This window comes from Apodemus sylvaticus, chromosome 12 (assembly GCF_947179515.1).
Source record: "Apodemus sylvaticus chromosome 12, mApoSyl1.1, whole genome shotgun sequence".
NCBI classification, from domain to species: Eukaryota; Metazoa; Chordata; class Mammalia; order Rodentia; family Muridae; genus Apodemus; species Apodemus sylvaticus.
The window spans coordinates 60,784,556-60,800,819 of record NC_067483.1 but is presented as its reverse complement, the minus strand read 5'-3'; the positions used below and the strand labels follow the sequence as shown (position 1 = coordinate 60,800,819).

General features: G+C 44.8%; 1 protein-coding gene across 2 annotated transcripts in view; it reads left to right on the top strand.

Moving 5' to 3' along the window:
• The window catches only part of Npl (N-acetylneuraminate pyruvate lyase), a 43,980-nt gene extending 28,092 nt beyond the window's left edge, over positions 1-15,888 (top strand). For both annotated transcript variants that reach the window (XM_052200773.1, XM_052200772.1), the window contains exons 8-12: positions 2,849-2,997; positions 3,096-3,142; positions 6,345-6,429; positions 10,203-10,242; positions 15,338-15,888. In XM_052200773.1, the coding sequence (XP_052056733.1) occupies positions 2,849-2,997; positions 3,096-3,142; positions 6,345-6,429; positions 10,203-10,242; positions 15,338-15,522 (506 nt within the window). In that variant the 3' untranslated portion in view covers positions 15,523-15,888. The remainder of the gene's footprint in view (positions 1-2,848; positions 2,998-3,095; positions 3,143-6,344; positions 6,430-10,202; positions 10,243-15,337) is intronic.
• The last annotated feature ends 376 nt before the right edge of the window (positions 15,889-16,264 follow it).

Below are 16,264 nucleotides of genomic sequence, written 5' to 3'. Positions count from 1 at the left end.
TTATATTTATTTTATGTGTATGAGTGCGAGTAACTTGTTTGCATGTGTGTCTGCACCAGGTGGGTGTCTGGTGACCATGGAGGTCAGAAGAGGACATCAGATTCCCTGGGTGTGGAGTCAGAAATGGTCATGAGCAGTTCTCTGAGTAGAGGGAATGGAGCCACTGTCCTCTGGAAGAAGGGCCAGTCTTCCTCCCCTGAGCCATTTATCCAAAGCCATTTGGTTTTGGTTTTGGCTTTTTTAACATTTTCTCCAGCTTCCCCATCCTAAGTAATTCCATCAAGAAGTTCTGCTGTGCCTGGTGGTGGCCTTTAATCCCAGCACCGGGAAGCAGAGGCAGGTGCCTCTCTCATTTGGAGGAGAGCCTACAGAGTGAGTTCTAGGACAGCCGTGGCTCCACAGAGAAACCCTGTCTTGAAAAACAAAGCAAGCAAACAAGAAACTCCACTCCATCCCCACCCTACCAGACTAGACAGATCACTCACGAGGTGGTTAAAATTGCTCCAAAGTGAGCCATTCTGTCACCTCAGCCTTAATCAGACATTCACATCACTTTATATGGAGGTACTTAGGCTTAAAAGAAGAGTTGATAAAACCGGCTGTGGCAGCACATGCCTGCAAGTTTTGCTAGAGACAGGTGGATCAGGAATTCAAAATCATTCTCTGCTACACGGTAAATTCAAAGGCTGTCTAGGCTACATGAGATTTCTTCTTCTTATCCTCTTCCTCCTCCTCCTCCTTTTCCTCCTTCTTATTATAAGTCCCCCCTTTTAATAATTAATTTATTTTATGTATGTGAGTATACTGTACTCCTCTTCAGACACACCAGAAGAGGGTATCAGCTCCCACTACAGATGGTTGTAAGCCACCATGTGGTTGCTGGAGATTGAACTCAGGACTTTTGGAAGAGCAGTCAGTGCTCTTAACTGCTGACTCCATCTCTCCAGCCCCATAGAGGAAAAAGAAAAATTGATAGGCTAAAACAGAAAGACTGCCATGAGTTGTAGCTGATGGGGGCCGGGAGCTACACAGTAAGTTTCAGAGCAGCCTAGACTATAGCATAAACCCTAGGCATATGTAGCAACTACTTTGTATCTTCACATTCATTTAGCTGGTTAGTTTTGCCATAGTGGGGCTTGAACCCAGGGTGTCCTCATTCATACTAGGCAAGTGGTCTACCATTGAACTACATCCCAAACCCTCTGCATCTTCTATTAGAAGATAAGAAACAGTAAGCCTCACTAGACAGGAACAGTTTGCATCTTCTTCCTACTGTTTTCCAGTGCCTAGCCTGTGGGGGAGGTTATTCTATCTCCCTAACTTCTCCTCTAGTTATTTTTCCTTTGTTGTGCCAACAGTAAAGGAGTTATGTGCATTCTGGACAAGTATTCTGCTTCTGAGATACACACACTTTGTGTGTGTGTGTGTGTGTGTGTGTGTGTGTGTATGTGTGTCTATGTCTATATCTAAGTCTATGTCTATGTGTTGCCAAGGATCAAGCCCAAAACTTCATGCATGTTAGGCTGTTCCTTTACTCCTAAGATATCCTCAGCCCAAGGCTAATTTAATATTCTGAGGAAAAAATGGTTTTTCGTACTTTCTCATACTTACCACTTAACAGAAAGCAGTTCACCTCTGGTCACCAAAATGAAAGCACGTAGGGACTTTGCCCTGCCAGCTGTTAGTTCTCCATTGGAGGTGAAATGTTAGCATGAGTCCACTTGTATCTACCACCGCCTACCTGGAGATAGCAGCAGATCCTGCAGGTTGGGCAGCCAGACCCAGGAGACTGTCTGTGCTTCAAATGCTGGTCTCAAGTCCCAGCTTATGGCCTTTGCCTCTGACCAGTGGCAGATTGGGGTTCTCCTAACTCCATCCTTGAGTCTGAATGATTTGCAAGGGTAGCTAATGGAACCCAAAGAATTCCTCTTAAAGACCTATAAGGTGTGTAGGAAGAGATGTGGGGAGCTTCCAAGTCTTCTCTAGGTGCAGAAGGACCTCCATATGTTCACCGACCAAGAAGCTCTCTGGATCCAATTGTGAGAGTAAAGACTTTATTAGATAGCTATAACTGATAATGACATGGGCCACTGGTGATGAATTCAACCTTCAGCTCCCCCCCCCTCTGATCACCAGGCTGGTTCTCCTGTAATACCCATCCAGAAGCACGGCTGCTATCACCTCATTCAAATGCAAGATGGGCCAGGGCTGGAAATCAGTTTAAAATACAGAATGCTCACCTCAGATGTGCAAAGCACCACATGGGCAAAGCATGGCAGCTGTGCACACCTATGCTCCCAGGACGTTCAGGTAGAAGCAGGAAGACCGGAAGTTCAAAACTATTCTGGAAAGCTATGGACAGAGACCACCTGAGGTTATAGTGACTATATCTCAAAAAAAAAAAAAAAAAAGCCATAGCTCTTTTCTCTTCTTAGTGCTGGCTATACTGAAACTCATAATATAGCCCAGGCTAGTCTCAAACTCACAGGTCCATCTGCCTCTGATTGTCTGTCTGTCTGCTTGTCTGTCTGTTTGCTTGTTTGAAACAGTCTCACTATGTATCCCATCCTGGATGGCCCAGACCGGGCTGACCTCGACCTCCCAGAAACTGTCTGCTTCTGCCTGCTGGCTGCTGGGACTACAGGCATACACTATCTGTGTTTGGCTTTTTAAAGACAGATTCCTGCTGTATAGCTATGTAGCCCAGGCTGGCCCCAGAATCACCTTGCCTCAGCCTTCAGATTGCAAGGAAATGGGAATATAGTTGTGTGTGAACAGACCACCTTCAAGATGGTATTTGATAGTTTCTGCTGCTGTGTGGATTATTGAAGTGTTTGTTGTCCCGAAGTCCGTGCTGAGGAGCTGCTGGACGGAATTCAGGATAAGATCCCCACCTTTCAAGGACTGAAGTTCAGCGACACTGATCTCTTAGATTTCGGCCAGTGTGTGGATCAGAATCACCAGCGACAGTTTGCTTTGCTGTTTGGGGTAGATGAGGTAAGTTACCCACTGGGCAGGTCCCAACTTCAAAGCAATCCATTCAGCTGTTTGTCTCTTTCTCAAAAGCCCGAATCTCTTTGTGTCTTTCTCCTCAGCAACTGTTGAGTGCTCTGATCATGGGAGCAACTGGAGCAGTAGGCAGGTAAGGCTGACCTGTCTTTCCTCGTGATTACAGATTTAAAGTCACTCACCACTGAGATAGATGGGCTTCTTGCATATCCGTCCTTTCTGATAGAAGTCGCCTGTAATGACAGGCACATTCATTGAAAAGAAACTGAGTAAGGAGAAGTCATTGTTAGAGTCAGTCATGGAAAGATGGACCCTAACTGGGAAGGAACGGCCTTCTCTCCTCTTCAGCTCTCTCCCTTCCTCTACTCTTGTTTTTCTCTCAAATGCTAAGCAAATGATCCCCCAGCTTTAGGGGGGAGGGAGAGGCTTGGAATATTGATGCAAACCTATAAGCCAGCACTGGAGAGGTAGGGGAAGGAGGATTCTTTTTTTTAGATATTTACTTCATTTACATTTCAAATGTTAACCCCTTTCTGAGTTACCCCACCGAAAACCCCCATCCCATCTCCCCTCCCCCTTCTTACCCTCCCCCAATTTCCTGATTTGCATCCTCCTATTCTGGGGAATTGAGCCTTTACAGGACCAATGGCCTCTCCTCTCATTGATGTCTGAAATGGTCATCTTCTGCTACACGTGTAGCTGGAGCTGTGGGTCCCTCCATGTGTGCTCTTTGGTAAGAAGGAGGATTCTTAGAAGTTCAATTCCCAGCAACCACACACTGTGGCTCGTAACCATCTGTAATGGCATCTGATGCCTTCTTCTGGTGTGTCTGAAGAGAGCAATGGTGTACTCATATACATAAAATAAATAAAATCTTTAAGAAGTTCCAACTCATCTTCAACTACATAAAAAGTCTGTATCTATCTGAATTCCTTCAGACCCTATCTCAAAGCAATGGCAGCGAAACAAATACAAACACTTCAGTATGATCACGTGTGGTGATCCTTGCCTGTAAGACCGGCATTCAAGGACTGAAATAGGAGGATAGCCATGGCTTTGAGGAAGCTAATATATAGACTCTGTCAAAAAAAAAAAAAAAAAGACAACAACAAGAAAAAGCAATTGCTGGATGCTCTTGCAGAGGATCTGGGTTCAGTTCCCAGCACCCACATGCCAGGAGGCACACACACACACACATACACACACACACACACACACACACACACAACTAATAATAAAATAAAAATCTTTTAGAAGAAAGCTGTATTCCACAATAGTCCTTAAGGACTGTCATTTGCATGGTTTCAGGACATAGTTGTCATTCTCCAACTTGGAAACTGCATTCCATTGTAATCAGGTGAGGCAGGTGAGCACATAGGGTAGGACCGAAGGGGCCCAGGACTCCAGCTTAGCAGGGCCTATTGTTCTCTCTGTAGACCCTGATGGTCAGTATCTCAAGCTGGTTTGTCAGAAACTTAGTTACAAATGACAGAAATCCAAGCCTTTAAAACAAACAAGGAGGGGATAGAGAGAAGGCTCAGCGGTTAGAGCACCAACTGTTCTTCCAAAGGTCCTGAGTTCAATTCCCAGCAACTACATGGTGGCTCAAAACCATCTGTAATGGGATCAGATGCCCTCTTCTGGTGTGTCTGAAGACAGCAACAGTGTACTCATATACATTAAATAAATAAATAAATATTTTTAAAAACCAGTAAGGAAGTTATTATAAAATGCTGACAACCCAGGTAACACTCAACTGAGATAAATGTAGCCAGATCCTAGGGCCCATGAGAGCCAGAAACTACAAAGTTCTTGCCATCCACAGGAAGCCACCCTTCCCCAAGGGTCCCCTGAAGATGCTCACCTCTGCATTTTCTGCAGACCTTTGATTCTCTTCCCATTGTTTGCACCGTCTGACTTAGAAAAGGGTTCAGCCAAAGTCCAGTCCACTGTGGCCAGGAATCCACAGTCTTGTGGCCCTATGCCTACTCAGCCCAAGACAAGCAGTTCAATCGCCACACCCACCGTACTTGCTAACTTTACTAGGGTATGTTGCAGACCCAGTAAACTGCATCAGCTGAAAGTCTATTTTCTCAGGGGTAGCTAAGGCACTCTTCACAAAGAGACTTGGCATGTATGTCTTTGATAAATACTGTTGACATGATCCATTGATGTGGCCCAGGCTGACCTCAAACTCACTTTACAGCTGAAGATGGCCTTGAACCCCTGAACCTCCAGCTCAGCCTCCCAAATGTTTAGAACCTTCTAGACCCAGGCTGGCCCCAAACTCTAAGAGGTCCTACTCCCTCGGCCTCCTGAATGCTGAGATTCAGGCATTTGTGACCATGCACTGCAGGATATGACTTAGTACTTGAGTCAGTGCTGTATCTGAGTTCCTGTTGTAACCTCTGAGTCTGTGTGTGTGCCCTAGGCAGCTGTTGACCTCAGCCTCTCCTGGTTAAAACCACCTCCAATTTTTATTCTCTGATTATATCCCCTCTGGCATTCTCCATGTTGGCCTCCAGGTTCTCCTAACATTCCTCAGTCCCTACCTAGCATACCCTGCCCCAACCCTGAACTTTGCAGCCCAGGGTTGCCTTCCCCCCCCTCCCTATTTAATCCAGACATTTTGCTCTCTCTCTTCCTGGTTCTCTCCCTCTCTCCCTCCCTCTCTCCTCTTCTCTGCTCACCCTTTCTCTCTTCCTCTCTCCCACCTCTAACTCCCCTCCCCCACCCCTTCCCCATGGCAACTTCCCTGGTCCTTGGGGCCATGGACTCATCCACTACAAGAGCAGCTTCCCAGTAAACCTGCCCTTAATATAATCTGATCGGGCTTGAATTGGCTCATTTCTCCAATGGAGAAATAACCCATCCCTCTGCCTCCTTGCTGGCCCTGCTTTGTGTTGCTAGAAAACTCTTAACCGAAGACAGACTGGTTTTCCTTATCAATTGACACTACAAATAGAATAGTGGGGGCCCTCAGTATATTTTTTCCTTTATGTTTGTTTGCTTGTATCGATTTTTCCCTTCAAGACAAGATCTCATGTAGCCAAGTTAGGCTCACATTCACTATATAGCTTAGGATGGCTTTAAACTCCTGATCCTCGTTTGGTCAGGTTCTTACTGTGTGGCCCAGGCTGGTTGGCCTAGAATTTGATTATGTGGTGGGGGTGGGGTGACTGAACCCAGGCCCTTACATAGGCTAGATTAGCCTCCACCACCGAGCCAATCTGCAGCCCCTAATTTGCTTTTTTAAATATCAAATGAGTATAGAGAGCTTGGATTCTTCCCAAGAATTATTTAGCTTGGAATATTTTTTGTTGTTGTCTTGCCAGTACCTATAACTACCTGGGAAAAAAGACAAACCAGATGTTGGAGGCTTTTGAACAGAAGGACTTCACTTCAGCTCTCAGTTACCAGGTAAACCTGTCACTTAAGTCACTGCCTTCTTTCTCTGGGGGTCCTTTGTCCCTTCTCAGCAGGCTTGAAGGTCTCCCCCACCCCGCCTTCTTCTGTTATCTTTCTTGTTTAAACAGAACCTGCCCCTCCCCCATCCTTCCTGTCCCCATATCTCAGGGGATACAAGACCCAGATAGGAAAGAGTCCTCTCTTCCTCCTACAAAGGATCTTACTTTTGTTCTATCATCAAAGTATTTTGTGATTGCAAAATAATGGTCATAGATTTCTGTGAGAGTAACTTCATGTCATCCTTAAGTGTTTATCCTGCACACACACACACACACACACACACACACACTCTTACATACACAAAGGGGGAGGGGTTATTGGGTCTCCTGGAACTGGAGTTACAGATAATTGTGAGCTGCCATGTGAATTTGGGGAATTGAATCCCTGGTCCTCTGGAAGAGCAGCCAGTGCCCTTAACCACTGAGCCAACTCTCCAGTCCCATCCATCCTTAATTTTTGTTATTATTGTTTTTTGAGGGGGACAGGGTCTCATACTCTGACCCAGGCTAGCTAGGAACTCATGGCAAGTCTCCTGCCTCAGGCTGTCCAGTGCTGCTGTATGTGAGGGGGCACAGTAAAGAAACATGACAGCCATCTCCATTGGGGGAAGGTCTTTTTTGTGGGTAAGAAAGAGAAACTATCCCGAGGATCTGGCAGGTTTAGAGTAGAGAATGTTAGTCCCACCTGTGAAGAATAAGATCATGACCACAATTTCAAGCCAAATTTGGAGCAAGCTTTAATTAAATACTTGCCAGATTGATGGACTCTGGCCAGGTCTATTCCGTGGTCCCAGTAGATGGCAGTGAGTCATATTTTGCAGAGGCTTCAGGAGGCAATCCCATAATGCCATCTTATTTCCCACCAAGTTCAATCAGGGGCAAGCATACTTCCTGAGATCTTTCTTACCAACCTACCTCTCGCCGTATGTAACCATGTCCATCCCTGCAGTTGAGTCCGACAAACCCTTTTAGGGTACTGAGAACATCTGCTTTGTTATCTTCCATAAGCCACAGCCTCCATCATTTCAGGACATATCTGTCCTTAGCGAGGGGCATTTTTGTTTCATGGTTCTCTTAGACACAGTAATTAAGACTTAAAACATAACTTCGGCTTTCACAAGAGCAAAGCAAAGCAGACTGAGCATGGGCGGGGCTAGGAAAGTGGGAGAGTGGGGGAGGGGAGTGGAAATAGCGAGAGAGAGAGCATAGAAAGAACCCCAAGCATCACAGGAGAGCTGAGGAGACTAGAGAGGACCAAGGGAACATGGACGGGCAAGCCATGGGGACTACGAGAAGGTTGCGTAGCTGCTGGGGAAGCACTCTTTCCAGGTTAGAAAACCCATCTCACGGGCTGGAGAGATGGCGCAGAGGTTAAGAATACTGGCTGCTCTTCTAGACCTCCTGAGTTCAATTCCCAGCAACCACTTTGTGGCTCATAATCATCTATAATGACATCTAGTGCCCTCTTCTGGTCTGCAGGCATACATGCAGGCAGAATGCTGTATACATAATAAATCAAAAAAGAAAGAAAAGAAGAAAACCCATTTCGAAGTGCTGGCTTGTAGCTAACCTCCAGAAATTCTTCTATAGTCCAGTTTGAACTCATTTCTAGACATACAGAGGGCCTGAGACCTAACAGATGCACATGACAGATGTATGTGCCCCACCCTTTAGGAAGTTCCACTCGAATCACCAAAAAAATATCAAAGTGTGATGCTGAGAACCTAAGACGAGGAAGGGAAGGATAATCTAGAGTCAAGAGAGGTCCCAGGGTGCGCACTGGAAGTGTACTCAGAGTGGGAAACACCCACCGGACAGGAAGCGAATGGATGGTGCAAGAGAAGGCTGGCTTTGAGGAGCTTGTGTGTGTTTTTGTGCACGTGTGTTAGAGAACAAATTCATGGAGTCAGTCCCCACGTTTTTTACGTGAGCTCCAGGGTCCTAACTCGGGGGTTGGTCAGGTATGCACAGCATTTTTTCCACCTCTCCAGACCTGGTTTTGTTTTGACTTAGAATCTTGCCACCTACCAGATAAGCTTGAACTGAAAGCCTTTCTCCTTTCTTAGTTCCCCTCTATCCCCACCCCCACCCCGTGTTTATGTCACCACAACCTGCTGAGACTCTTATAATAGAAAGCACTGTGTGTGCTGGCTACCTGGAGGACAGCAAAGGTGTCATGGAAGAATAGACCCAATCTTTTTTTTTTTAAAGGTTTATTTATTTATTATATGTAAGTACACAGTTGCTGTGTTCAGACACACCAGAAAGGGGCATCAGATCTCATTACGAATGGTTGTGAGCCACCTTGTGGTTGCTAGGGTTTGAACTCAGGACCTTTGGAAGAGCAGTCAACTGCTCTTACCTGCTGAGCCACCTCTCCAGCCGCCTAGACCCAATCTTAATGGCTACAGAGTATGCAGGTTTTTGGTTTTTTTGTTTTGTTTTGTTTTGTTTTGTTTTCGAGACAGGGTTTCTCTGTGTAGCCCTGGCTGTCCTGGAACTCACTCTATAGACCAGGCTGGCCTTGAACTCAGAAATCTGCCTGCCTCTGCCTCCCAAGTGCTGGGATGAAAGGCGTTTAATCCCGCCCAGCTGAGTATGCGGTTTTTAAAGGCAATAAATAAAGTAGTAGAATTACAGGAATGTATACCATTGCAGAAAGTTTAGACGAGTTGTTTGTTTGTTTGTTTGTTTGGGGACTTTTTTTGGTTGGTTGGTTTGGTTTTGATTTTGGCTTTTTGAGATAGGGTTTTGTTACTTAACTCAGGCTGGCCTCAAACTTAGGAATCTGGCTACCTCTGGGATTACAAATAGACCCCACTTTGCCAAGCTCATATGTCTTTGGCAGTGCTCCCAGTGGAACCCAGGGCTTCTTGAATGCTAGGAGAGTGTCCTACCAGCTAAGCTCCATCCCCAGCCCTAAAGACATACTTGACTTTGCCACAGGAAAAGAATTTCATGAGGAGCCAATGTGAAGTAGTGTTAGAGCTTGCTAGGAGACAAGTTTAATGTGGATTTAAACATGGAGGCTCATAGAAAGAGAGGGGCCCAGGAACAGAGAGCACGTGCCTAAGAGTGTGTGTGTGGCCTTCTCTAGAGAGCCTTACACTGCGCTACAGATGGGATGCTGGTGTGTACTGAAGTCACTATCTTCAAAGGGTTATAAAGAAATTTAAATGAGATCACAGCAGGGCGTTTGCTGAGAAGCATCTGTTAAAGGTAAAACTCTAGGGCTGGAGAGATGGCTCAGTGGTTAAGAGCACTGACTACTCTTCCAAAGGTCCTGAGTTCAAATCCCAGCAAGCACACGGTGGCTCACAACTATCCATAATGGGATCTCCCTCTCCTGGAGTGTCTAAAGATAGCTACAGTGTATTTACATATGATAATTAAATAAATCTTTAAAAAAAAAGAAAGTCAGGATGCCTTGCGTATAATAAACACAACTCGATCGTTTTATATTTTTGATATTTACCTATTTTCCTGTTGTATGTATGTGCACTTGCACATATGCAGATCAGAGGAGAGCTCAGGGGATGTCCATTTTCTCCTGTCCTAGCCTGAGCAGCTTTAGCTGCCTCGCCAGGCTTCTTTCTTCCACTCTGATAGATCTACAGAAAGCTAAGGCAGATGGAGTTTGGAGTTTTCATGCTTTGGCTTCTGAACTACAGACGTGGTTTTCACAGTGTGACAATGCTGACCACAGATTTCTTTCTCCCATTCTAGTTTTGTATCCAGAGATTTATCAACTATGTGATCAAGCTAGGTGAGTGCCCTTTTGCTCTCTGCCGCCATGCTGACTGAAAGGGTCAGCCACCACTTGCTTACTGAGCCGGGGTGACCGGATTGGTGTCACAGGGAATGTCTTCCATCAGAGATGGGTCACAGGAGACACACAGCAAGACTGAGGCTGTGACAAGTTTTGGGATTTGTTTTGGTTTTGTTGTTTTTGTAAGCAATTGGTCTTTTTGTTATTGTTTTGGCTGTTTGTTCAAGACAGGGTTTCTCTATATAACATCTCTGATTGCCCTGGAACTCTCTTTGTAGACCACTCTGGCCTCAGACTCACTTGCCTCTGCCTCCCCAAGGCTGGGATTAAAGGCATGTGTACCACCATGACCAAGGATAATCAGACATTCTACACCCTTGTGAGAAACAGAATATGACCAACTGGTGGTGGTACATAGCTTTAATCCTAGCACTTGAGAGGGAGAGACAAGTGGATCTCTGAGTTTGAGGCCACCTGGTCAACAGGGTGAGTTTAAGGACAGCCAGGACTACAGAGAGAAACCCTGTTTCAAAAAAAAAGGAAAGAAAGGTAAGAAGGAAGGAAGGAAGGAAGGAAGGAAGGAAGGAAGGAAGGAAAGAAGGAAGGAAGGAAGGAAGGAAGGAAAGAAGAAAAGGAAGGATAAAATTGTAGTTGCCAAGAATACAATTATAGTTGCCAGGATACAGTAAGGTTTACAAGCTATATACACTAAGTACTCTGTCAAGTTTCTATGTGCTTCACTGGCTTCTAGAGAAAACAGAGATACAAATGCAGCCTGAATGTTCCGCTGCCTCTGTTTCTAAAGAACTGAAAGGCACACAGTCCCCCAGGAGCCACAGACTAACCTGAAAAACCTATGTCTCATGTCTCTCAAGGCAGCTAGGTGAGGCCAACTCCAAGGTTCCCCAAAGCTGACCAGGTGTAAAACATGGCTCCTCATCACTCCCAGCACACCTGTGTGCTCAGCTGTGAGCAGAGTCAGGACTCTGACCTTGAGTGGCAGCTAAAGAACTTTGGCAATCAGTCTCCTACAAATGTCTCTCCTCCACCAGCATGGTGCTCACCAGCGTGTGTGTGAGCGTGTGAGCACACACACATATACACACATACATACCCACACATACACACACATACACACACAGCAACACACATAGACACACACACACACACATATATATACACACACACATACACACACAGCAACACACATAGCCACACACACACACACACACACACATCATTTTCTATTCCTTCTTCAGCCCTCCCAACCATTATTTGCCTCTGCTCATTAAAATTCTGCTGCTGAATTGTGGCTGATTTCATCCTAACTACTTGGAGGCAGGCAATCTGAATGCAGCTCTTACTAAATTATGAATGACTGACAGTTCCCCCAGAGAGTATTTGAAACTGAAAATGAGTTTATTAACACCAGTATATTTAAACGGTTCGAGGTTTTGGAGACAAAGGAAAATTAGGGGAAAACAGAGTGAATCTGAGGAGAGGAGCCTCTGCAGAGTGTCTTAACTTCCAGCACAGCCAATGTCAGCTGCCGCCATTCATTCCACGGCTGCAGAAGATCGGCCCTTGGGATCGCCAGGCATGGGTGAAGTCCAGAAGTTCTCGGTGTGTTCTGGCCGACTTCCCGCCTCGCTTTCAGAGCCTCCCTGCCTTTGTATTTCTCTGCTCTGCCCAAGCACCTATTGTCTGCTTGGTCCCATTCCCAGATTTCAGCCAGCTTTCCCAATCCCTCCAACACAGTATGCCCACTTGCTTTCCCTGTTTAGTAACATCGTCATAGCAGGACGCCACTGGGTCTGTTAATTAGCACTATTATTCCTTTGTCCCAAGCAATACTTTTCACAAAGATTGTGATTTTGATATAATAATTATGTTTTTAAAGTACATTAAGATAGAAAATTAACTGCAAAGCGAGGTGTGGCAGTACTTGTCTGTAATCGCAGTCCCGGGCTAATGAGGGCCGGAGGACCAGACGGTCAAGGTCATTCTTGGCTACACAAGGAGTTTAAGGCCAAGCTGGACTAGAGAGCCTGTCAAAATAATAAAATGAAATATAAACAGAACAACTATAATACCAGCCCTGTAGAAGCAGGGACAAGAGGATTTCCACAAGTTCCAGCCCAACTGATTTGCATGTTCAGGACAGCCAGGAATATATATATATATATATATATATATATATATATATATATATATATATATATATATATATATATTCTAAAACCTGATCTCTAAAAGGGCTTTCAGGGCTGGAGAGATGGCTCAGTGGCTAAGAGCACTGGATATTCAATGTGCCCAGGTTCAATTCTCAGCACCCGCAAGGTAGCTTACAACCGTCTTAACAGTTCCAGGGGTTCTGACACACTTCTGGCCTCTTATGTGGTTCACAGTGTATTCACAATCAGTTTCTCCGCCCCCAACTTCGCCTAGATCCTCTCTGCCTCTCCATCACCTTCTTTCTCTTTCTTTTTGTTTTTTGGTTTTTTGGTTTTTTTGGTTGTTTTGTTTGTTTGTTTGTTTGTTTGTTTGTTTGTTTTGACTTTTCGAGGCAGGGTTTCTCTGTGTGATCCTGACTGTCCTGGAACTCACTCTGTAGACCAGGCTGGCCTCTAACTCAGAAATCTGCCTACCTCTGCCTCCCAAGTGCTGGGATTACAGGCGTGCGCCACCACACCCAGCCCTGTTTTTGTTTTTGTTTTTGGCTCTCTTTCTTTTAAAGAGTTATTTATTTATTTTGTGTATATGCGTGCTCTATCTGTATGTACCTTCATGACAGAAGAGGGGGCATCAGATCCCATTAGAGATGTTTGCGAGCCACTATGTGGTTGTCGGGAATTGAACTCGGGACCTCTGGAAGAGCAGTCAGTGCTCTTAACCTTCTTTCTCTTTCTTTAGAAAACCAACCTGTAGTCAAAAACAAACAAACAAATCAGAACATAAATAAATAAAATAACAAAGAGAAAGCTCAAGGAACCCTACACAAACAAAACCTATAATAACTCAAAATGGGAAAAAATATTCTACAAGCAAAAAACCAGTAAGGCAAAAAAAAAAGTGTTCAAACAATGCAATATAAGAGAAAAAATATCTACAAAAAGACCAGTGAGCTAATTTTGTGTTGGCCATCTACATGGGCATGGGCATGGGCATGGGCACCCTGAAGTGTTGTTTATAGACCCAGTGAGACTCCACTGGAAAGAGCCCATTTTTCCTTTGCAAGTAGATGTTTACTCCTCTCCTCTCCTCTCAGCAGCCATCTGACTGGAATCTGTCTGTGCAGACCCCCTGCATACATGTCTGTCCTGTTATGTCTGGAAGACACCATTTCCTTGGTGCCGTCCATCCTTTCTGTCTCTTCCATCTTTCTGCCTCCTTTTCCTCATAGCTCCCTGAGCCCTGAGTGGAAGGTGTGGGATTGACTCACCTTCACTTAAGAGACAAGGTTCTTCCCTAAGCCCAAAGCTCAATGACTAGGTTTGACTTACTGGCTGATGAGTTTTGGGGATGCACCTCGAACTCCTGAACTTTTTGTTTTAATTTATTTATTTATTTTATGTGTGAGAGTACACTGTCACTGTCTTCAGACACACCAGAAGAGGGCATCAGATCCCATTACAGATGGTTGTGAGCCACCATGTGGTTATTGGGATTTGAACTCAGAACCTCTGGAAGAGCAGTCAGTGCTCTTAACTGCTGAGCCATCTCTCCAGCCCATGAACTTTTTATTTTTAAGTAAGATTTATTTGCTTGTTTTGTTTTGTTTTTTTCAGGACAGGGTTTCTCTGTGTAGTTCTGGCTGTCCTGGAACTGGATCTGTAGACCAGGCTGGCCTTAAACTCAGGGATCCACCTGCCTCTGCCTCCTGAGTGCTGGGATTAAAGACATGCACCACCACCTCCCAACTCTATTGTTTATTTTAAATATGTTCTTATTCATATGTGTAAGAGTGTTTTGCTGCATGTCTGTCTATGTACCACATGTGTGTCTTGTACCCAAGCAGCCTAGAAGTAGGCAGGTGTTGGATCCCTACTACAGTTACACATAGTTGTGAGCTGCCAAGTGGGTGGTGGGAATTGAACCTAGGACCTCTGGGAGAGTAGCCAATGCTCTTAACTCCTGAGCCAGCTCTTTACCCACAGACATCCCTTCACTCTTGATCCTCATGCTCCACCTAGGTGCTGGGACCACGGGTTCCACTCCACATGGCTCCTTCTTGCTTTGGGGGTTGACTTTGTGGGGTTTCTGTTTGTTCGTTTATTTGTTTCGTTGTATTTATTTATTGAGTTTGTATGTGAACTTGCAGGTGTACCATAGCCCACATGTCAGAGGCCAACTTGAGGGAATCAGTTCTCTCCTTCTACCGTGTGGGTCGTGGGGATTGAACTCAGGTACCTCAGCAGCTCGGTCTTGACCTGCTGAGCTACATTGTAGGCTTCAGCCTTGGCTCTTGGTATTGTTTAATTTTGCTTGCTTATTTATTTATTTATTTACAGTAAGGCAGAGACTTGAACTCAGGGACTCTTATATACTAAATAAGCACTCTACCACAGATTTTTTTTCATTTTTAGTGTCATTTTTAGTTGTGTGTTGGGGTCGGAGTGGGGATGGTGGAATATGGGTATTTGTATTTGAGTGCAGTACCCACAGAGGCCCACAGAGGGTATCGAATCCCCTAAAGCTGGAATTATAAGGGGTTACAAGCCACTCTTCATTGGCTCCATAGGTGCTGGGAACCAAACTGGGGTCTTTTGAAAGAATAGGGGACGCTTTTGAATGCTGGGCCATCTCTTAAAAGCCCTGAAAGGAGGGATTCCTATCCTGCTCCATATGTGTGGGGCAGGGTCTCGTGTAGCCAAAACTTACCTTAAACTCTGGTTCCCCTATCTCTATCTCCCAAGACCTGGGGTTATAGGTGTGTACACCACGCCAAGCTCAGGCAACCTAACTAAAGAGTTCTTACCTTTTAGGTTCACCATGTCTTGAAGTAGTTCCTTGCATGTAACGTCTTCTTTGGGATGTTTGTGGGAAAGTGGGCAGTACCAGATATGTCTTACTCTTTGTTTTTCCCATCAAGGTTTTGGAGTGTCGCAGACCAAAGCCATCATGACCCTGGTCTCTGGGATTCCAATGGGCCCACCCCGGCTTCCTCTGCAGAAAGCCACCCAGGAGTTTACTGCTAATGCTGAGGCCAAGCTGAAGAGCCTGAATTTCCTTTCTTTCCCTAGTTTAAAGGATGGGAACTTGGAAGCCTGTAGCTAGTGCCTGAAGCTTAGACTTATCCATCTTCAATAGTACATTCTTGTCTCAGGGACTTTTTAGGTGAATTTGAACTAAGCTTTCTTTTAGCAAATAGAATCCCATACCAGTCAAGAAATATCAATTATGAACCTAAACTTTTTTGTTATAAAGGAGTCATAAGCCCTAAGTCATTCATTTTGTAAAATTATTATAGAGAAATCTCTACTTATACAGATGCAGTGGAACCAAGTGAAATTGTAATAATAATTACAATTATCAATTAATTACATTAATTAATATAATTCATATTACTTTATTAATTGCTGTATTAGTTATATTATTGCTGAATAAATTTCATCTGCCTTTTGGGAGCACCCATTGTCTTAATTTTGTTTCAAAGTTTTATAATTTGAGTATTGTCTTAGTTAGGGTTTTATTGCTGTGAAGAGACACCGTGACCACAGCAGCTCTTACAGATAAAAGCATTTAGTTGGGGCTGGCTCACAGTTCAGAGAGTTAGTCCATTATCATCATGGGAAGAAGCATGGGCATCCAGGCAGACATGGGACTAGAGAAAGCTGAGATTTCTACACCTGGATCCACAGGTAACAGGAAGAGACACTGAGTCACCAGGCCTGGCTTGAGCTCCTGACACCTGCTATGGGTCAGGCTGTGACCTCTCAGCTGTTGCTGCTGCCACACTTTTACCCAACCATCAGGGACTCTTAACTCTAAAACCATAAGCCAGAGTAAACATTTTTCA